General features: G+C 40.8%; 1 protein-coding gene across 2 annotated transcripts in view; it reads left to right on the top strand.

Annotated features, from left to right (window-relative positions):
• Positions 1 to 640: 640 nt before the first annotated feature.
• ZNF804B (zinc finger protein 804B) overlaps positions 641 to 23,695 on the top strand; it is a 224,971-nt gene continuing 201,916 nt past the window's right edge. The window contains exon 1 of one of the 2 annotated variants that reach the window (XM_071428956.1): positions 641 to 1,003. In XM_071428956.1, the coding sequence (XP_071285057.1) occupies positions 647 to 1,003 (357 nt within the window). In that variant the 5' untranslated portion in view covers positions 641 to 646. The remainder of the gene's footprint in view (positions 1,004 to 23,695) is intronic. The other variant, XM_071428958.1, reaches the window with a different exon arrangement.

Here is a 23,695-nt window from a genome sequence, read left to right on the forward strand (position 1 = left end):
TGCCCGTGGCGTTCACGTCCCCTGCCCGGGACGGCCCACGGGACAGCGGAGGGGAAGGAGGGTCAGGGGATGCCGGGGACAGGTGGGAGCGCAGCCGGAGGCGGGCGGGGAAGGGACGTTACCAGCCGGCATCAAGGACGGGAAAGTTGGGCGAAGAGAAGGAGGGCGGTCAGAGCGCCCCGCTGCCTTCCCCCCCGTTCCCGGCCGCTCCGCCCGGGGTGCCGGCGTTACTCCCCTCCCCGAGGCGGCGAGGGGCAATGTCCTCCCAGCCGCCGCCGCCCCCGCTCCGGCCCTACCCCTCCTCCGCCCCCCTCGCACCGCCTCCCCCCCCCGCCGGCGGAGGTGAGCGAGGCGCAGCGCCGACTGCGGCGGCCGTGCGGGAGCAGCGGGGACGGTGCCGGCTGCATCCACCGCCCAGCCCGGCGCTGGGGACAGCCATGGGGAGCAGCCGCCGCTCCAGCTGCCGCGGACAAACTCCCCTCCGGATGTCGGCTGCGGGTGGCCTGGTCTGAGCAGGAGCGGGAGGAGGGAGAGGAGGAAGGGCCGTAGCAGCGGCGGACTGTGCAAGTTGCGCTCTGCCCTTCTTCTCGCCGGCCCGTCTCCCACCCGCGGAGCAGCATGCGGACTGGCCTCCGCGCTCTCTCAGATGTGCTCTGGCTGCCGCCGCCTTCAGTGCATCCTGCTGCTGGCAGCGCTCACCCGGGCGCTGGATGAGACGGGAGCAGGGAGATCGCTGCTGCGGTCCCGCCCGCTCCTTCATGCGGGCTTCTGCTCCGGCGGAGGTCGCACCGCCGCCGCGGAGGAGCCGGGCTGCCCTCCCGCCCCGCGCCCGCCCGCCCGGGGGGCCCGCATGGCGTGCTACCTGGTCATCAGCTCCCGGCACCTCAGCAACGGGCACTACCGCGGCATCAAAGGCGTCTTCAGGGGACCGCTCTGCAAGAAGGGCGCTCGCTCGCCGGTAACTGCCACCTCCTCGCCCCCTCCCTCACTTGCCCCCCGCACGGTAGGAGCGGTGCGGGCGATGCCCACGCTGGGGGCGGCCGGCGCGGCTGCGGGGGGCGCGGGGCGTGGGCGCCGGCTCGGTCCCGCTCTGCGGGGCCCCGGCGTGGGCGCTGCCTCGCCGGGCGGCTCGGAAAAGTTTCTCCGTCGGCGGCTGCCAGCGAGTGGCCGCGGGGACGGGGCTGGGGGCGGTGCTGGCGTTCGGCAGTGGGGCGGGGGGGCTACGGCTTCGCTGGGGTTATCCGTGGACCGCGTCTCGGGCTCGTGCCCAAATTTCTGACGCTTTGGTGAGAAGTTGGAGGCTGGGAGAGGGGAAGGCGCCGTGTCGGCTCCAGGTGTCGCGGTTTAGTACCTTGTCCAAGGTTTTGATGCGGCGGAGGAGGGAAGCGATCGCTCTCGTGGATTCGTGTGCCAAAAAATGCACTCGCGAGTTTGTCTAAGGCGCGTTGTGAACTAACTGTCTAGACCGACGTCTAGATAGAGCACGCGTGAAGTTTGGGGGGTCCTGCAGAGACCGCAGACCCGTCGAGCTACCCTAGACGGTGTCCGTGAGTCGCTACAGGCGTTTGGTAGGGGCGAGCGGGAGTCCTGTGCTGCCGGGGGCAGCGGGTGCTGGGGGCAGCGCGCAGGTGCCCAGGCGGCGGCGATGCCCCCCCCGCTGCCTCTCTCCGCCGTGCCTGTGGCACCGTAAGCGCCCCCGTGGTCGCCACCGAACTTTCCCTGTCACCGTGCCGGGTGTCGGTGTGTGACACACGGAGGGGTACGGACCTGCCATCCACCCAGCCTGCCTTGCACACCCGTGCAAGGGACAGCCTGAGCCCACTGGTGGGGTTCCCTGAGCTTCGGCAATGCCAGGTTGTGCCTCGCAACACACCTGCACCCGAAATACCTTACGGGAACTGAAGTCTGCTTTCTCTTTCTTGACTTCCAATGAACAAAAATGACACATATTTCACTATGCTTCCAAAATCCCTTCTGTGTTGTGCACTAGCACTCTCATAGAGCGCCTGCGAGTTCTTCCCTTGTGCTGCTGTGCCTGTCGTGTGCAGTGTCACACAACTGCGCCGCAGTTCACCCGTACCATCGATCAGTCATTGGCTGAGCTGTGCTTGTCTTCTTTGACCCATGGAGCTCATCCACTTTCCACTTGCATGTGTGGAACCCCAGAAATGCAGGCAACATTTACTGAGATCTCTGTTTGAAATTAGGTCAAATGGAAAAAAGATCTCAAAGATGTAAAATGGGAACAAGCTTGATTGTAAATACTTCTGATTTAGCTGAATTCAAACAACTCATATTCAAGTTGAGTAGTATCAGAAGCCTGGGAAGATACTACTCTCTGAATATTATGTTCCAAATCCTTCACTTTCAAATTTCTTTCCCTTTTTAACTGCCTAGTGAGTATGCACACCACTCCTCTCCATCTAAATACTTCATGAAATAAATTTGTCTGACTCCACTAACAAATCATCATTTGCAACACAGGTCCACTAAGAAATAGTCATAGTCCTGCTACCGGGTGGGAGCAATTTTTGTTAATATGTAAGTAACAGAGAAGAAGACCAATGAAAATTCATGTTCCTTATTCTTTAAAGGTGTATTTTTTTTAAAGGATTTTGTTTTAAATTGAACCATCTTAGTCTTAAGCCAACCATCTAGGGTTTAGTGGAAAAGGAAAAAAGCTATGAAGTTGAAAATTAATCTCAAGTCTCTTTCACTGTAAAGAAATGCTCTTTCATGTGATTTTTCCAAAGTTTGAAAAAAGTGGCAAGGGCACTTTGTATTACTTTTTACTAAGACAGAATATCTTGTTTCCTAAATTTGTATTACCAGGAGTTGCTGTTTTATATCTTTTTGGGCCATTTCTACAGAAAGGACTGAATTTTAGCAATCCTTAGCTTTCATTCTGAATTCTTGAGGGAAAAAATTTACTTCTCTACATATATTTGCTTTTTAAAAATTTATTTGTTTTCTTCTGCCTTTTTTAGTGGCAACTCTTTGAAGCTAGTCAGGCTTTTGAGGTCATTGGCTAAGCCCTTTGAAGAGGGAGTGTTGGACAGCTCATGGGAGTAAAGGTGCCTGATAAAGTTTTATTAATGCTGGGTAACTGTAGCATTTTCATGTGTAACTTTTTCATGTGTTTGATATTTTGAATTTACTATTTGTTTATATAGGCTATTTTCATATTTTGATACGGAAGTTCAGATTTTAGGAGATAAATAAAGGATGCTCAGTTGGCACAGAGGATAATAGCTTGCTATTAAATACTGAAAGCAGTGAGTAATCTGCATGTGCCTACAAATTTATAACTTTCCAGACCATATCCCTCTTCCTTATCAGTGTGCATAAAGTTAGTTACAGTGAATAGCAAAAAACATCACCTGGATACATTGTTCATTATGGTGTGGGAGTCATGCATATTGAGATTTAGTATTGACTGAGGTAGTAAAATTGTTTTAAACATGAAAAAATGCCCCACACAATGCAAACTCTCCAACTATTGAGTTAAACTTGGGACCACTTCCTTAAGAAGGAAGTCTTAGGCAAGTGGCATTTATTTGTATTCCATTTGCTGTGCTTTTATTCAACCCTCCTGATTATAACTTTGAAAGGTACAAGTTATGTCTTGCAGTCATTTTTAAAATGTTGAATTGAAAGCAGCCTTGAAGATTTGATTTTATCATTTGTACCATTAAACAATCTTCTGTTTGTACACTATGAGTGATCTTATGCATGAGGCTATGTAGCCTTTAATGGATAATATGTACCTTTCTATATTTAAAGTATTCTGTATTAACAGACCATGAAATGTCAGTAGACTTAAGGCTATGCTTTGAGAAATGAGAAAAGTGGTGAATATTTTAAATACCTTTATCAAATTTCATGGTTTTATGAACAAGGATTTTTTCAGTCTGGGTGTTTATGTAGTATTTATTTAGCATGCTTTGCTATTATTGTACCAGAAACAATTCTGGTCCTTCTTCCTGGTATGCAGAGAGACCTTTAGCTGTAGCAGTTTGAACGAGAACAAGATACACAGAACTACAAGGATAACACACTTTGGGTATGTAATGAATTTGTCGTGATGCTGTCATAAAATCCTTTAAAAGTTTAACTTTGCCTTTGCCCATTTTTACATATTGGAGAAGGGACTAGCTGTGAATATCGTGAAGTTAGTAGTGATGAATTCAGAAAGAGTAGAATTAGAAGCAGTCACCAGTAAATCCTTTATCAGTAGGGTCTGATGGAGTTACATGGGGAAAGAAATGCTGAGTTTGAACATGAGGCCAACATTACTAAGGATAATGGACAGTAAGCCAATGAAAGAAGCTGATCATTTTAAAACACAGCTGATTCTGTGCTTTAAGCTTTTATATTTTATGCGAAAAGTTATATTCAGGAGCATATTATGAGCAAATTTTCTGTCTCTGAAAATTGCTGTTTAAGGATATTCATTATGATCCAGAGATATTACTTACACTTCAGAGTGATGATAGGATTTTTGAGTCCTGAATAGATTACATTGATCAGTGTACCGGTTTTACTTTTTGAAGGCATGATAGATAACACTGTCACACTCACCCGCAGCCCAGCCTGCTCAGAGATTTACTGCCATGCTTTACAAGCGTGGCAAAGCTGGCACTGAAAAGGACTTGCCTGCAAAACTTTTAAAGAAACTTCCAGGATGCAGCAGAAAATGGTACTGGGAATTCAGCAGATGGCCCCCTTGCTTCTGAATAATTTCTAAGCCAAGGATGTTATTAGGGTACACTGTTCTTCCTGTGGCTTTTTAAGATAAGATATAAACAAAGTCTCGTTTACTACTCAGTATTTAAAGATCCCTTTGTATTTTGAAGGAAATAGAAAGCTCAGAAGACCCAGTGCCTTAGCCAATTTCTGACTTGGCTAATTATTTTTCTTCCGTTGTTCCCTGCAGCTTCAGCTGAATACAGTATTTTTCATGTACTTCTCTAAGCTGTTTTCAAATAAAGCTGTCAAGCAGCTGCTCCATTGCACTCGGTGCTTGCCTGAGTTCTTTGGGTTGTTGGGGGCAGGAAAGGCTTTTCTGTTACACAGAGTACCTTTAAAAAAGAACAGCTCTCACCCCATGTCCAGAGGCTGCTCCAGCAGTTCTAATTAAGTACATTGCAGGTACTTGGAAATAATGATGGTTTAGTAAATACTGAGCCATAAGCAAGCTGTTTTAGCACTACAGCAAATATAACCAGGACTGACTAGCACCTTAGCACTCTCTGAAGCAGGCAACAACACAAGGCACTTGGAAACTTTGAAAACTTAAGTGAGCCTGAGGACTGAATGACTGTAAATAGAGAACAGGAGGGACATGGCATGGGCAAGCTATCTCTGTCTGCCTGAGATCAATGCTAGAAACACAGGCATAGCCAAGCCTACCACAAAGTGACAGTATTGTGTTTGCCACCAGCCAGTGGCAAACACGTCCCAGGCACAGTTGTCAGAAAGCAATTTAAAGGCTAGACATGGTGTATGTGTACCATGTGAAATATGGCTTAGGTGGTAGCAGGTTAAAGGAGGAGCCATCATATACCTGGGTGCTTACTGGAAGACCAAAAAACTTGTGCATTTCTGACTGCATCCTTTAGCACTGTGACTGCACTCTCAACAGCACTGAAAGCAGAGAGGAAGGGCATGCTGCAGCATTACAAGGAAAATGCATGAAAAGTAACATTTAAGTTAGGAAATAGAGTCTAAAGGGGCTGATAATAAACCAGCAACTAATAAATAGTCCTACAAAAGGAAAGGGGGAAAAAACCCCAACTGCACTAACAAATTTTGTGGAAAGGAAAAAAGGGAGAAATCGTAAAGAAGATGGAAAATTGTACTTTCACTTTTCTGTGCCAAAAGTCTCTGGCAGCTGCCTCCAGCAACAGTGGCTGCCTGCCAGGGGGGATTCTGTGCACTCTTCTGAAGGCTTGGAGCTGGCTCACAGAGGTATCTGCCTTACACAAACCAAGGGCAGGCACTCCTGCTAACTGTTTCTGATCTCATTGATTCCTGGCACTTTGTGTCTCAGAGTGGGCTGAGTGTGTTTCCTACCAGCCCTCCTGTCTCCACTGTGCTGGAGAATATGAGCATTCCTGCAGCCCACACTGCACCTTACAGTGACCTTATTTCCTGATTTCATGGTTCCTATTATGGTGCTTTTTGTGCAATTCTGCAACATGTGAGAGGCAGAAAGAACTTTCAGAAAATGGGAATGTGCTTTGTGCCACATGCAACCTTGCTGCTCATGACTTGTATTAAACCTGGTTTTTGTGGAATCTATCACTTCTGAGCAATTTTGATTCTAATTCAGTGAGTGGGTAGCACTTTGTATGTAGCATTGCAATTAAATTTAATCATCTTCAACCAATTTCTGCTGGGGCCATTTCCTTCACCCATGATTAGCAATAATGTTAAACAGGTGCTTTATGTCTGACAGCACCTTTCCAGTAGTCTAATATTTTTATTGGTCCCTCAACTGAGTTTGTAAACCCAGATCAATTCTCTGTTATTTTGCATTTGGCAATGCTTGTTTGTCCATTAGTTCCAGAATTATTGCCATTACATCCATTTACATTCTCACTTTCAGTTCATATGCATTTTACTCACCCAGAGCAGTTTAGTGAGTTTTCTTATTTTATTTATTTTTTTTAAATTCAGAACTGTGTACAAATTTGAAAATGAATGTAGAGACCTAGTGATTGTGAAACAGGTGCTCCCTTGGATGGTGGTTTGAGCTACCCAGGCTCTAAGCATCAAAGGCTGTTCCTCTGCCTGTTCAGCCCTGTTTTCTGGACTCTTCCCCATGTGTGGTGTCCATGGTATGCACTTGCCTGGCTTTGCTGGGGAGGATGCTCCAGTTCCTTCTGTCTAAATGAATGCTTTGTTTCGACAAGTTTACAAGTAAATAAACTGAGTAACCTCAGTTATGCAAATGCTTGCATGTGAGATTAGATTCCTTGAAAAGAAAACTGTGGTAAAAAAAAATAAATCTCATCATCTGAATCTGCTTATTCCCTACCAAAGTTTTCCAAAAGTCCCCTGTAAAAAAACACCTAAAGGGAGAAGGAAAAGAAAGCTTTTAAAGGCTGGCCAGAATGTAGGCATTTTCCCCTCCTTGAATTTTTCTGGTGCATTGTATAGCCTTGGGTTGCAAGGCTTGGGGCTTTTTAGTTTGGGCATTTTTTTTCGCATGTGTGTGTGTTTTTGTGTTGGTTTTTTTTTTGGTTGTTTTTGTGGGCAGATTTTGTTTTGTTTTGGGTTTTTTGTGTTTTTGTTTTTTGGGTTTTTTTTTGTTTGGTTGGTTTGGTTTGAGGTTTTTTTTTTGCTGTTGTTTCACTTTGGTTTTTTTTGTTTTTGTTTTTTTTTGTTTGTTTTTTGTTTTATTGTTTTTCTTTTTGCATTTAACATGAAGAAACTTTGATAAGTCTTTTTATTGTGTCACAACTGATCACTTTAGAAGACTCAATCATTACCTGCAATTTTTTACTCACTTGTCCTAGGGAATATGTTGACTTTTCTGTGGAAAAACAAAAAAAAAAGACATTCAAAATATTTTTATCTGCATGTTGAAGTGCTTTAATTTTAAAATCCCAATGTGCTACACTGTGAAAGGTTTAGTTTTACTGCTTTATGTGTCTATCCACGAAAAACAGTGTATCAAATTTGTTACAAAACAGAGCAGAAGCTGTAGACCCAGTTTTAGAGTTCAAGAGTTAGGATCTCACTATCTAAGTTTTGTGCACCTACCATGGTAAAAAAATGGATTAGGAATAACTTACATAAAAGGTCAATTTAAATTTATTAAATTTATTAACATCAAGTTAATGTTAAAAAGAAGCACAAATACATGCATGCACTTGCAGGAACCAGAATTCCCAACATAACATGCAGTAGTATTAAAATCCAGTTTGACCCTCCCAAGAATTAAGTGTTCATTGGAGAATTAGCCATTTTGTAAACATATGTGCATGCAACAGTCTATGCATATGAACATATCTGAATAGCAGTAAGAGGACCTTTAAAAGAACTTTTTAGCTTCCACACTGACAGTTGTAAGCACTGTTTTCTGAAGATTCAAACTGCTCTGCTCTTAGCCTTTGAACATTCCAAACTCTGAATGAAGAGTACTAAAATGATTTGGTTTATGTTGATAATCTGCATAGGTGATATGGCTACTGCAATATTAGAGCCAGATATCTAAAGTTCAGCCCTGGATTTCTGTATTTTGTGTGGGCACACATTACTGCTTGTCTTGTACAATCAGCTGCAGGGCTCAAGTATCAAGATTAGTCATGGGGGAGGTACACACACCTGAAGATGCTCTTCACTGTGCAGAATGTATTGTTCTGTGCCCAGTCATAAGGCACTTTAATGACAGGTTTTTCTTTTTTCTTTTTTTTAAATACTAGACTAAATTTATGTGCATACTAGATAAGATGTAAACATCATCAAAATTTTGTCCCAGTTTCATAGTTATGCATAATGATAATTGGCAAGTTGGTTCAAGTAAAGAAATAGAACTATAGCTGGGGGATTGCATACAGCTCTGAAACAATTCATACATTAATCAACTCTAGTTGATATCAATTTTTCAATTGATGCTTTCCCTGGAACATATTCTAAAACAGATTTAGTGCTTTTGTGTCAACAGAAATATTCTATCAATATTCTGCTCAGACTGAACTGGAGAGCTGTATTTGGTGTCTTTGAGAACACTGTCAGTTGTAATCAGCTGTAAATCTGCAGCCAACGTTTCCAACTTAGACTGCAACATGTGAGGAAGGCTTGAGAAACTAGATTAGAAAGTGTAAGAAGAGAATTCCCTAAAATACACCCTTTGATAGCAAAATATTTTCTAGATAATATTTTGGGGTTAAAATTATAAATGAAATCTGTATGAATACTATGATCAGAGGGTCTGCTAGAAATGCAAATTCTAATAGTTATTAAGGTGCTCTAAGTATTTTTTTCAAAGAAAAGTTTTCATATTCAGATATTTATAGCTCTAATTTCATTAGCTTTAGGGGTTCCAGAAGTAACCAGTACAAGTTGTTCATCTAAACCAATCTTCATTTTTCTGTGCTAATCATTACATTTTCAGCTTAAGTATGATTTCTGTGAGGTGTGTAAACTCTGACCATGGACTTTACTGGGAGACCTAAGAAGAAGCAGAATGTGTATATTTATGCCACCCTTTGTTAGACACTAAAAAACTCAGTTATGATCTTGATGTATCGAGCCTGCCCTTGAGCAGTCTTTGATTGCAAGAAGCTTCTGGTGATGCATTGCAGGTAGACAGAGAATGACTCTGCAGGATCCTGGCTTGGTTGCTTGGTGAACGTTGGGTCCAAATGCTGGCTGAGGCCAGTGGTCGGTGGCCTGGATGATAACAAGGATTCCTCAGCCTGGGAAAGGCTCTGCTGACTTCCAGATGCTGCACTGATGGCTCCTCTGTGCTGGGAGGAATTACGGTGTAGGAACACAAAATCCAGGATTCCCACCACCCACGTGGCCGCAGGTCTGTGCCAAACAGCGGCTGAGGCATGAGATGTCTCAACATGGGGAGTGGCTGCCTGGTCTGTTGGACACGGATCAGCATCTGCCCCACAGCTACTGAGGACTAGTTCAGGAAAAGAAACGAAAAAACATCATTGTGTAGGTCCCCAGAGGGAACAAAGCCACAAGGTGATGTGCATGCAAGCAGTTTGTGTGTACCAAATAATAAATAAACATCCCATAAATGTCACTGAGTACATATGCAGCTTCTCCAAGCTGTCTGAATGCTCAACTGCTGTCCTTACAAAGCTGTACTACTGCTCTTCCTGTATAGAAGTCCAAGGCTGCTTTGTTGTATACATCTACAGGCAATTTTTCCCTTTTGTAATGTTTCAATTTACACATACTTCACTTTAAAGAGAAGATAACAAAACCCATATGAAACAATAATTTAGTCAGAGAAATGAAGAAAAATCAGGTTGATACTCCATACAAAGATTTCAATTTTCATTTGAATGATAAATGCATCCTTGGCTATTAAATATGGAAAAGAGGCAATATAAGGAGAGGCAATGTTGGAGACACTGCTTATTCACAAAGAAGTATCACTTTTAAAAAGCTCTTTTTCTGGGAGTGAGTGATAAATTTTTGTGATGACTAATAATGGAAAAATCACAGATATGTGTTCTTTGATGCAGATGTATTCATATCCTATAAACCAAAAATTACATTGCAATAAGTATTGAATATATAAAACTTGCTGATTTTATACTTTGTTCATCTTCTGCTGAAGACCTATTTATAACCAGTGTATTCTATACCATGTGCAACAGGAGATTCTTATTGTGTATATATACTGCACAATAGATATGTTTTATTGCTTAGCATTATAATAAGCATCTTTTATAAGTTAAACTTCCAAAATAGAGATCTAATATTGTGGTTATTTATCTCAAAAGTAAACCCTTCCCAAAAAATGAATAGAAAATGGCCTTCAAATTTATTCCCTAGAGGACATGTCTTATTTGAAGATGATAACACTTGGTGGATAAAGGTATGCCTTTCATTTTGGCTACATTAATAAATCTTTGCACTGGGCTTTTTATTATATAAAGAAGATATGATGACTTGAAATAGAAGGTTGTATCCATATGCCATGTTATTGCTTTTAATGGGGAAAGAATAATAGAGAAAATAAATTCATTGAGTTCTTTTTTCTTTCTTTTGACAGCTATCCGCTGTTTATATTGTTATTTCTTCACCTTACAGAATCACTGAGGTTTCAGGTGATTGAATTTGATTTCTGTGGGTTGTGGAATCAGCCTTTAAATATTTATGTTGATTTGCATATATGACAGCTTTCATCAGTAAAGACCATTATAAACAGCAAATTGGAAGAAGTTAGAAAATTCCTTTCCTTGAAAGGGATTTAAACAAGTTTACAGAATGACTTAACAGAGCTTGCATAATCTTCACAGTCAATAAAAACCAAAGGTAGAAAAATGTGCTTAAAATCTACAGCAAAAATGTTTTGTTTCCTCTGTGTGTTCTCGAAGACTTGCTTTTTAAGCTATAGCAAATGAGGATTACTGATTATGTACACTTAGAAACATCCCAGTAGATGAACAGTTTTCAAGACCTTTCTTTTTAAATCTGAAGTTCATCTGTAAACTTCAGTAATAAGGACATTGAACACCTTTTCCCTCTACTGAAATACAGTTCCTTATCCCAAATATTTCCCAAAACACGTCTCGTAGTAATATTTTTCCCTGACGTTCTGACTAGCACTGTTTGATGAACAAAATTATGATTCAAAAAGTGCTTGAAATATATAATTTTAAAAAAGCTATTTTAACTGCTGTGATTTATTACTGTACCAGGCAGTAAATTTCAATTAAAAAAAAAAAAATCCCAAACTCAGCAACCCCATGCTACCCCAAACCATGCCCCCAAGCATAGTAAAATAATCAGCATGTGAGATCACCATGAACTGATGAATCACTGACAGCCTTTCTTCCTATGTCTGCTCAGGTAAAGTTCAGATCTTGACCTTCTGCTCGCCTGGGAGCCATTATAGAAATCATAACGAGCTTCCTGATGGCCTTTTAAGAGTAATATCTGATTAAGTAATTGTAGCACCTTATGCTGAAGTGTTTTAAATACTCAAAGACTTCTGAGCCTCTTCCAACAGAAAAAGGCATGTCTGTTCAAGTTATATGATTAGAAAGAAAATGTTCCTTTTTATCATTGTAAGAGGACTTCTCTATGTTTATTCTTCTAACCTCTGGCTAATAAGGATGGTGACTGCAGGCATTAGACATTAGACAGCCTTAAAAAGATTGATGCTTCTGATTACAGCATACTATAGGATAAATTGTAGGGTTCAAGTCTCTCATGGAGTTAAAAAGGATATGTGGTACCTGAAGAAACATAACGGTGTCAATTTTCTACTTGATGGTACTAATATATTTTGATAAGATCTGCATATTAAGAAGAGCCCTCAAGTACAGTGATTTAGTACTGCAATTGTACACTACTTCACAGTGAGGAGAGCAAACAGCAAAAATGTGAATCCTTGCCTCTGCTCTGAAGGACAGTGAGCAAGGACCTGTGGGCATTACAGCTGGCAGGCGAGGAGAGGACGGCTTTCAGAAGTGATTGGTGAGAGGGACCGAAGGGGGATAGTAAATGTGAACAGGGAGGTTAATTGCAAAGTAAATGGGTTTGCTACAGAAAGCACTGAGGCTCAGATCCTCAAAGGCAGTGTGTGTGCATTAGTAAACAACACCAGGGACTGTGCCAGGCATTGGAGCTTAATCAGCTAAACAATGAAATTGTGAGTGTTGTTTCCAGTATGTGCTGTTCAACAAGTAGCACTGCCCCAAACATTTCTTGGAGAGAGTTTGGGAACTAGGGTAGGGCAGAAACATTAACATTGCTGCAGTTTCAATTCCAAGAGAGTTTAACAGCACTGATGAGCTGCTCAGTGACAGGTAAAAGCCTCCTTTTTTTTAACTGACTTTGAAATCCTACCCGTGTATGGAACTGCTAGCCACCTGCAGGGCAAACCTCTCAGACATTGTTGTTCCCAAAACTGTAACTGTGCTTTGAGACAATGGTGGGTGTCATAAGTCAAAATTGTGTTGGGAAGCATTGTGAAAAAATCAGAAATGATGGCACCACTAGTGCTTGAGCCTATGTCTGTGTTCAGTTACCAGAATATAATGCAGCCTGGGCTCCAGCTCCATCAAGCTCTGCAGAAAATGGGACAATGTCTTGGGGTGTTGGGACTTCTGAAGATTGAAGGGTAGTGGCTGGATCTCCTGACAGCAGTCTGGTGGTTGGATCAGATGAAGCAGGTGGATTTCCTCACAAATCCCATTACAAATCTGTGTTGTGCTCCTGACAGGAGCATTCCCAATAAATGTGATATGCATATGCTGACTGGAGGAGAGAAAGTTCAGCTTCACCATTCAGGCAGCAAACTTCAAAGACAAAGAGCAGATGAGAGAGTATTGGTGAATCATAATGAGCTTCTTGGAGTACTTTTTATGGTTTCTTAAAGAGTTCTTAAAATTCACAGGAAGCAGACATGCATAGCGACTGTTCAGGGTGTAATTTTAGCTTGTGTAAATCAATCTGTTAAATTGATTACATCTTCTAAGGCTGTTTTATGCCAGCAGGATTTGGTCCTGAGATTTTATTTAGATTTTGTTTAGTAAGTAATGTGGCTCAAGTTAGTGAATACTAGTTGCTAGGACCTCCAGGGTGGAAGCATCACTGTGATTCAGTTCACAGAATTTCAATCAGAAGGAAAATGCAACTGTGCTCCAAACATAAAACCTTGTTTATTTTTGCTGGACTCTATAAAGTGACTCTCTTTTCTGGATTACTGAAACACAAACAATGCTGGTTAAATACAAACCATACTGCTATAGCAAAGGTATTCAAGCAGTTAATGTAACACCTTTCTCTTTATGGAGCTCATCTTTGATTTGCACACATCCCTGAGATAACACAGTTTGACTCAGAACTTGCTGCCACATTCCTTATCCTCATAGCAGGTAGGTGTTCATTCAGAAGGACAATTATGAGTTATTCACTGTGGGATGATGGTGTTAGACTAGATATTTTAGAGTCTCATCATAAGTAACATTGGGGCCACTTAATTTTAGGATCCCGATTTCTGGTTGAAATTAACCAGATCTTAGTAAAATACACAGAAAATCACTTTTTATCTTTCCAGAAGAAAAAAAGCTCCTCAGAAAGCAGTTGCAACATTTGCTGGATTACAAATGCAGAGCAGCGCATTCTTGAGATGTGAATTAGTGATCACACTCTATATCTCAATATTAGCTAATATTAATCCTAATCTAGTATTAACTTAATACCTTAATATTAAACTAATATCCAGTTCTCTGCTGTTACAATTTTTGTGCCTGAGTGAGTGACTAGGCTAGTTAACCAGTTAACCTCAGCTGGTTAGTAAAGTGATTAGTTTCTTATGAAGGACAAGTGTCATTTTCAGGGTTAATTTGAAATCTAATGCATTATCCTTTATTAATATAAAATGGATTTTCTGGATTTGTATGTTTAGCTGCCCTGTTAGGGATTGCTATTTGCTTATTTTCCTTTAATTACAGTGTTGCAATACTGTTAATTTTCTCTAACATAATATATACCAGAAACTTGCCAACAGTCATTATCTGTAAGGCTGCTTGGGGAAGAATCCTGCTCTTTAGTGGCTTCAGTGGGATCCTGTCCTCTGATAAAACAGGAGGGCTGGCATTTATTTCCACATAAGATGTGTTTCTTCACAGGACTAGAGAGTCACTGTGCAGTTTGAGTCCTGCAGGTGAGTGCACAGGAGGAATGCTGTGGGAATCTCTGTGACTGCAGGTCACTGGTTGCTGGGAAGCTTTTGAGCTTGGTGCTTTGCTGGACAAAAGGGATTCACCTTTGGGAGGTCTTACTGCTGTCATGTTCTTGATGGCACCATTCAGCCAGTGAGAGATCGAGATGTCTTGGTCTCCTACCTGAAGATGGTAAATATTTCCATTGTGATTCTAATCCAGGAAAATGACATCTGTGGGTATGCCAGTGGACTTGTGAGACTGCTTCAGTTTCTCCAGCTGGGGTGGATTTATATGATGACTTTCTGCTGGCCCATTTCTTGGTACATCTTCTAGCAGAGTTACGGACGTGCACTGTGGTGCCTACAAGGCAGTGCTCTGTCCAAAAGTGCAGGAGGAACCAGCATGAGAATAATGAGGATGGAATGGTGAAGGGCTGGGATACTCATCCTGCCAGAGATGCACTTGGAGTTCATCATGGTTCAGCAGCCAGGAGGTGATGTGAAGAACTGCCTTGGGAAGGTGAAAGGGGAAGGAAAAAAAAAAAAAGGGGGAAGCAAAATATGAGGAAACATACTTTTTTTTCCATTGGTTTAGTTTTCATAATGCTAGCAAGCTAGCAAAGGTAGCATCCAGAAGGTATTCATCCATGGCCAAAGGTCTGCAACATGATAGCAGATCTAAAATAATTGACACAAAGAAGTAAAAGCTTTGGAAAGCAGAATTTTGGCAATTTTGAATGAGGATATTTTTGCTCTCCCTGTAGCTAGTTAATGAATTAGTCCACAATTGCAGCTGGAAACAAATCAGCTCTTTCACTGTGATATTTAGCCTTCTGGCACTGGTTTAATCTCATCTCCAAAGCAACTGAAACACAGATACAGATTACATAGGATTTTAGTTAATTTAGGTGTACTTACTCTCTGTGTGTGTATAGGTTACAGGCAACGTGATGGAGGTAGGGCTGGTTTTAGTATGCAGATGGGTGAACTGCCTCCCCTGCATCACTGCAATTCCAGTGTTTTTATTAGTATGTGTAAACTATAAACTGTTGCTCTTTTATCACTGTGAGTGGGTTTATCACAAGTTGAAAAAATGCAGCTTTTGTCAGGGAAATAAAGAAGAGTTCCCCTCTTCAGGTATGATGCTGAGAATGGTTTTGAGTAAAGGAAGGAATGAATCAATATCTTTTCTAGTTGCAAGACCACACCTTTTCATGGCAGATACGTCCCTAGGAAGTGTGGTTTTTAGGCAGGCATGTGCAATTATTTATGTCTGAGCCATTAGTTAATATTGGCAAAGTGTCACAGGTGCTCAAGTGCTGATGGCAGGCTGGGGACAAGAAGGCAGCAGCAGCAGGTCGCTGCTTCATCCCTGCACCAAGGGCTGGCATTTTGCACAGCTAGGGGTCAGAAAGGTACATTATTTACCCTGTGACCAGTGCAGGAATGAATTTGTGCTTCCCTGAGCTCTGTCAAGGAGTTTTACTGAGTTTGACTTTCATGATTTTCAGCAAAATCTCTTGAAAAAAAATGTTTATAGAGAATCCTGGCTCCCATGCAATTACTCTGCCATATGCAGTGGCACATCTTACTCATTCTGTGAACGTTTTATGCTCCCAAGGGGATTTAAGAGTAAATACAATCACAAGTAAAAACTTAAAATACTAAATTAATTTTGTGTTATACACACAGAGTGATGGATAATGTCAGTTCAGGGCTTGATCCTGCATATGTTGAAGTTGAGAAGATTTCTTGGTGTTATTTTGGTTTATGATTGGCACATAAAGGTCTTGATTTTTTTCTAGTTGTATAAACCCCATGCTATTAAATAAATATAGGCATAGCGTATTTACAAAAAAACAATGGCAAATAAGGAATGCTTCAATTAATATGTACTATAGAAGAATATAATACAAAATTTGCCACAGCATTTTTTGCTTTCATGGAGAAAAAAATACATTTGCAATTCTATAATTATGTTCTGAAAGAGAAATTCAGTCAGATTACTTTTGGGTCATTATATTACCTGTGTTAGAAAGTGGTAATTGGGGATTACTCAGTTTCTATAAGGTTTGGCTTAACAGCAAACAAGGTTAACATAAGTGGTTGTATAGCCGAGTTAATTTTAAATGATCTTTTGGGCTGAGATATTAAGGCTGAAATGCCTTTAAAGGAAACTAAATGGGGCTTGTGCTTTGAATGTGATCTGATGTATAATTAGATTTCTCCTACAGAAAGCTTAGAAGCTGTAATCCAGCGCTCAGAATCAACAGCAGAACTCTGTCTTTTTAAATTTAGAAATGTATAAAATATAATGCAAGTTGATTTCAAAGATTTACATGCATGTAAATGTGAGAGCATTGGAAGGTACTGTATTTAAAACATGGAAAATTTGGGATTACGCAGGATATAGTAAATGATGTGAGTTTTTACTCTAGGTGGTTGGGCTATTAAAGAGTGTGTGTTTGGGCAGTTGGTATTGCTAGCACACCCAACATTATCCATATGATAATGTTCTTTTAAAGACTGCTGTACCTTTGCTAATATCTTGTAATTTTTGAAAACTGAACAAACTTAACACACTGCAGAGATTGGTTAATTGATTTATTGAGAGTTTTTGTGACCAATAACTGACTATTTCTCTGTATCCTTATTAAAGAGATTTTTGGAACTACTTTTTTTTTCCCCTTTTTTGTTCTCTCAAAAGAAGGAAGGCTTAAAATGATGGCAGTTTTATATCAACATTTAGGCCAGCTTCTTTTGGCTGATTGTTGAAATGGGGTTGCTGTGTTCACTCATGAAGAGAGAACAATGTCTTTTTCACATGTACACTTCCCATTCTAAGTCATCTTGAATTAAAGTTGCTGAATGTTCTATGGCAGAAAGAGCTTTGAACGAAATTTGATTTTATCTTTCCTTACTGCAGCCTGAGGCTAAGAGTAGGACATGTAGTGTTTTCACAAAATATGAGAAATCTTGTGGACATTTGGCCACCTTCCTTTCCCTCTGTATTTATGCAATAATGTGGTAAAAATACATTCAGCAAGCATGGAAAAGGGAAAGTCAGAAGAAAAGGAAGGTTCCAATGAATGCTGTATGCAGGAATTGTGTCCATGTGTTTTCCTGGTTGCTCCTGGGAAGCTGCAATGTGCTTTTCTCTTGATGCTTGCTGCGTGCTGGGTCAGTGCGGTGTACACCCACAGCCAGTGACTGACAGAGAAGGGCCAAGAGCAGGAGGTCAGGAAAGGAAGGCACAAGGAGGCCAAGATGACCAAGTCCCCTTCCCAAGGGCACCTGTGCAGACAGGACTGCACCATGCAGCAGCTGCAGTCGTTGGGAAGCTCCTCCATTAATCTTGAAGGGAAGCAGGAGGCAAATGGAGGCGGCCTGTTAATGAACTTCTTCCTGTTAATGAACTGCTTGCAGAAAGCAAAGGGACACTGTGCATGGAAGCACTTAACATGATCCAGTTTCTCGGCCACTATATCTAAATACTGCTGATGTCTTTCCAAGATATAAAAATAAAGTACATTTTCACTAAACCTAGAGAAGAAGTGATCTAGTATTCTCCTGATAAAATATGGTACCGTTACTGGAGAGGGAAGAAATGTGTGTGGGGAAATTAATGTTTAAATTAAAAATGTATATTACATTTCTATGCATTCATTTTATGTTAATATTAACAAGACTAAAAATTTATCACATTAATATTATGAGAACAGTGTCAGTAATTTTTGCCTGGGTCCACTGGTAGCATATCTGTACTTCACTTGACACATCTTGGCTTGGAAAATTTTAATGAGATTTCTTCCTTTTCCAGTCAGTGAAATTTCTTGTGCAGCTAAGTGACTAGCTGGTACTTGACTTTGGAAAAAATAATAATACATCAACCTTAATGAAGGAGAATATTCAGGCAGAACTTGGGTGTTAATCACCTGTATTAAGCTCAGGATAATCTAAAAGTAGCAGGCCTCTGGTACTGTCATTAATTATTTGAAGTAACTATATTGTGAGCAGTCAATCTTAAACCAACAGTTTTGAGTTTACAAGGTGAGGTGCAGTTCCAGGCTGGGGCCTTTCAGCATAGATCCCTCGGCCTGGGGCTGTCCTTGAACTCAGAATTTGCAGTTGTAGGTGGGATTCACTTGTGAAGGTGCATTTAACAGGGAGTGTCTTTGAGCAGCTTGCTGGGTGAGATCATATGGTATGTAGCATGTGATTGTTCCTGACCATATAGGCATGATTTCATGTTATTTAAAAAAAAATCTCCTCCCTCTTAATCAGTGGGCAAAAGAGAAAGTAGATTATGTAGTGTTTGCATGAGAATAAGTGAATGGTTTTGTAAAATCTACCAGAATATTTTTGTTGTTGTTGTGATAGGCAATACTTTATTTCTTGCACAAAACAGTAAAAAAAAAGAGAGTAAATATTAAAGGGCATTACAACGTGTAAATGGATTGTTCATATAATGCTACATGACACCTATCCTGGAAATGAAGGGACAGGGGTATATTTTCTAATGTTATATCCTTAATTCTGTCATTTATAATGATAGGAAAGGTAATGAAAACTCCTTGTTGAAGACAGCTCACAAAAATGATAAGTGAGAGCAAATAGGTGACACATTGGAAAGAAGAATTCCTGGTAGTTAGAGATGACAGAGGAGGTCTTATGTGCGCTATCTATTGTGGTTCTATGCCTGCCTCCTGGATAACTTTAGCAATTCAATTAACCGATATGAGCCAGTGTTTCATCATCTATAAGAAGCAGATTATACTTACCCACCTCACAGCATCTTTATAATTGATTTTTGTAAAGTGCTTTGGGCTTCTCAGATGAAAGGCACTTGTACTAGTGTCAAGTATTATTATTATTGCTACTAGTAGTAGTAACAGTACTTGTAATTTATACTGCTCTTGTCTGTTCATGATGCTTTAAGTAATGCATTCCTGCAGTGCTCTATGAATTAGGTACATGTGTGCTTTTAGAGATGAAGAAATTCAGCAATCATCATCCAGCTTTGCCATTTGCACAGCGTTCCTAAGATTTTGAAAAAAAAACAAAGGTGAAAAAATCCTAAGGTATAAACATCTGTGTCATGCTTAGAGCACTTGTGGGAAGGTGTTGATTAGGTTTGGGATTTTTTTCAATTAGAAGGACAGCAAAACACACTGCTCACAATTTCTGGGAAGCTTTTTAACCATTGAAGTCCATGAAAGCTTTCCTTCTCTTCCTGTGTTTCTGAATGCCAAAGCATAGCTGTGTTTCAAGGGCAGGCTGGATGGAACTCTGAGCAATCTGTTCTACTGAAAGGTGACCCTTTCAGTGGCAGAGGCATTGGAACTAGATGATCCTTAATGTTCCTTCTGACCCAGGCTGACCTGATTCTATGAGTCTATGTTTCTGTGTGTTTTTTGTGCTCTCACCAAGCCTGCGTTTCCAGGCACTTTCAAGAAATGGTGCCTGGCTTGGCAAACGTGGAGCTCAGCCAAAGGTCAGTGCTGGTTAACAGGGAGTCCTGGGAGTGTTCAGGACTCTTGGCAGTGCTCTTAGATAATCTTGAAGTTCAACACATTTTTGCTACTCCAGGCTTAAGATTGATCAAGAGATTTTGGACTGTCTTCTGGTTGAAAGGCTTAAAATCCATTGAATTCTGTTTTAGATACCTAATACTTTGTGTAGGAGTTGGGATTTTTGCTTTGTTTTGTTTTAACTTTACTAAATCTGTCTTTTAGTAATCATCTGAGATTTTAGATTTTTTTTCTAAATGTACACATTTCTTTAATCTGTGATAACTTGGAAAACTGGATCAAATGCCACAGTAAAAAATACTTGTCCTCAGTTCCATTGCTGCCTTTGGTGTGGGCTCAACAGCTACAGATGCCATTGCATCTGGACGTGCTGTCTTCAAAAACAGCTAATTTCTGAGATGGCAAATGGTCTTTGATTCACAGCAGCAATGGGCTTTGAGGCTCAGGCATTCTTCCCATGTTCAGCAGGTGTCTAAATGTCACTTACTGGAACTGAGATGTATCTATTGCTGCACACATAGGCAGAGATGATATGAATGCATGGTGTGGACTCAGGCAGCAAGCCACAGTTTTAATGCATTTCAGATATAACTATAATCAAACATAAACTCTGTTCAGTTTATGTGGATATAGCGTGATTATACTGACACACCATAGAGAGTATGAGGTATTCTGGTCTGTGCAGAGACTCTTTTAAGCAAAGAATTGGGATGGATATGTGATCTGCTCTTCAAAAGCCTTTTCCTAAGGCTTCACAGGAGGAGAGCTGCAGTGTGATCATGGGCTACAGCTCATGGCTTTATCCCTTGGTTGCCTCTGAGGACTGCACTGATTTTATGGCCCTGCTATGGATGTCCTCCAGTGAGTTTCTACTTGAAACAGAATGAGGTATAAATAGTTTTCAATGCAAATAGCTTTTGGGGTTTGTTTGGGGTTTTTTTGCAATCAAAAACTGAAATCAGATTTATCAAGAGAACTTGTTGGCCGCTGTGATCCAGGAGACCAGTTGCAGCTCAGGATCATGTATTTGGGATGTATGTGATTTGGGGAGTCGGGAAAACTTGGTTTTGAAAACAAAAGTTCAATAGTTATTTATATGCAGACAATCTCAATGAATCATTTATGTAGCACATTTGTAAATGAGAGCTAAATGGGACTCAGCAGTTTGTGATAAAAAGCAGATACCCAGAAACATCTCATTTTTTAAGTATCGCATTCCCAGGTCATCTCTAATTAGAGCTTTGGAAATCTGGAAGTAAATGTTTCTTCTTTGAGTCCTAAACAATAAAGGTTATCAATAGCAGCAGGCTGCTGAAGTCAGCTTGTATGGCATAATGCTTTTAATGGAAACAGTAACAGGTAGAAACATCCTGAGTTTGAAATTTAGTGCAGGCACATCCTTCAGGTTTGCCTGAGAGGTGAGCTGTCCAGAGACCTCTGTGTTGGTCATGATGGTGAAAAACTGGAAAATGACTAATCACAGAGCAGGTTAAATGCACAATACTCAGGCTTGGGTTCTGTGTGTCTCTGAGACAGTCTTTTTGCTTTCTGCAGACTGGCAGGTCCAGGGTTCTGCTACCTCATGCAGCAGAGAGAAGGGTGCAAGAATTAATGAAGTATTATGCATAGAAATCATAATATAGAGAAAACCAGCAAGACTGCCTTGTGCACCATGTGGGCTCTGCATCTTCCTGCTTCCTTACTTCTGCTCACCAGTGGAGCAGCTCCATCCACTTCCACTGCCACAGGATTTTACTTTTTGCTTCAGAAAAGGGTGTTTCTGTAACAGGTGGTTGTGACATACTCCCTATGCCTAGTTTTCAGGATACTATCTTACTGTACTTTTTGAAAATAAGATTAGCCTTGAAAAGATTACCTGAATCAATAGCTTTACTGGCACAAATAAAAGTTAAATTATTATTTAAAAGCACATAGTCAATGCGCAAAATCATTAGTTTTGATGTAATCCTCATTTCTACGTACAGCATTTTCCATAATTTCTCTTTGACTAGTTATCTCCTACTTTTTAATCAGATATATGCAAATACGTTTTAAAACAAAGTCTGAAACATTTCTTTTGCATATAGCTTAAAATTAACCAAGTTCTAAAATTGCATACAAGTGTTATAATTTAAATGCAATTCTACTTTCAAGCTTGTACGGTAAGGTATTTAAAAATCTCTCATGTATATGGACATACAATGTCAAGGTGTGTCATTAAACTGCAGAAAATTGTATTTGATGCTTTCTTGATGCCACAAAAGATGTTTTAAAACTTGTTTAATTATCTTCAGCCTTCTTTCAGGTTTAAACTTTTCAGGACAATTCGGTGCATTAGATCCCATTTGATGAAGTTAGGTGAAATGGAGCTGCACCAGGAGATATTTCTGTGGCTATATTCTATTGTGGGTTTTATATTTTTATTTTTTAATATGATTTCTCCTCCATATTACCTGAGGAGATTAAATTAAGGCACATATTTCTGAATAATTGCTTTTTAAATGTACACCATGAAGGAAATCTCATGCAGGCCTTACTTTAATATACAAGCATCAGTTGTCATCTGAATGTTGAATTTTACATTTTTTTGTTTTAACTTGCATAGGGTTTTAGGGAAGCCTTTCATTTGCTATACCATAAAAATAATTTGTCTTTTGTTTGTAATACAATTCCTCAGTTCATAATTTTTCTATAGGCTAACCAGCACTGTATCTACCTTAATATTGATGAAGTCTGAGTGATTCAGGTGTGGTTGTGATGTTTTATATATTTTCCCTTTCCATCAAGACTTGAAACAGGGACTCACTCATCACTTAAAACCATAATTGATGGATATACAGAATGTTTAATGGCATGAATATTGAAAGTTTTTTTGTGACAAATGGTCTAGACACCTAAACTTACAATATTTGGTAGTCATTGTGTTCCTAGAAATGAACTTATGTCTAGATAGAAAATACATACCCAGAATCTCATCTTGCTTCCTCTAGTTTTATAACCTTGTAGCTCTGTGGATGTCACAGCTGTTTTTCAAGAATATTATGACTATCTCTTAAGTTTGGAGAGTGTGGCTTGCACCCTACTGATATAACTTACATCAGAGTATTATTACCTGTCCTTTAATCTGGCATACTGGCACCTGTGTAGCATGTGAAAGAATATGGGGTGCTGCTGCTGTGCCATCGTAGTGGGCAATTTTGCATTTTCATGCAGCGAATCTGTATATCCAAAACATTCTGACTGTGCTGGTTTGGCTGGGGTAGAGTTTGTTTTCTTCACAGTGGCTAGAATGGGGAGGCATTTTGGGTTTGTGCTGAGAACAGTTGACATTTGGGGCTGCTTTAGTTATTGCTAAGTGGGGCTTGCACAGAGCCAAGGCCTTTTCTGTCTCTCACCCACTCCCCCAGTGAGGGGCTGGGGGTTCATGGGAAGCTGGGAGGGGGCACAGGCAGGACAGCTGATCCCAGCTGACCAAAGGGATATCCCATACCATATGGTGCCATGGTCAGCATATAAAGCTGGGGGAGGAAGAAGGAAGGGGACAAAATTTGGATTTATGGCATTTGACTTCCCAAGTCACTATTACATGTGATGGAGCCTTGTTTTCCTGGAGATGGCTGAGCACCTGTCTGCCCATGGGAAGAATGAATTAATTCCTCATTTTGCTTTGCTTGTGTGTGTGGCTTTTGCTTTCCCTACTAACCTGATTTTATTTCAACCAATGAGTTTTTCCCTTTTACCCTCACAGTCTCTCCCCTATCCTGCCATGGGGGAATGGATGAGAAGCCGT

The sequence above is a fragment of the Agelaius tricolor genome, unplaced genomic scaffold, assembly GCF_023055355.1.
Source record: "Agelaius tricolor isolate 1412-34295 unplaced genomic scaffold, bAgeTri1.0.p SCAF_6, whole genome shotgun sequence".
NCBI classification, from domain to species: domain Eukaryota; kingdom Metazoa; phylum Chordata; class Aves; order Passeriformes; family Icteridae; genus Agelaius; species Agelaius tricolor.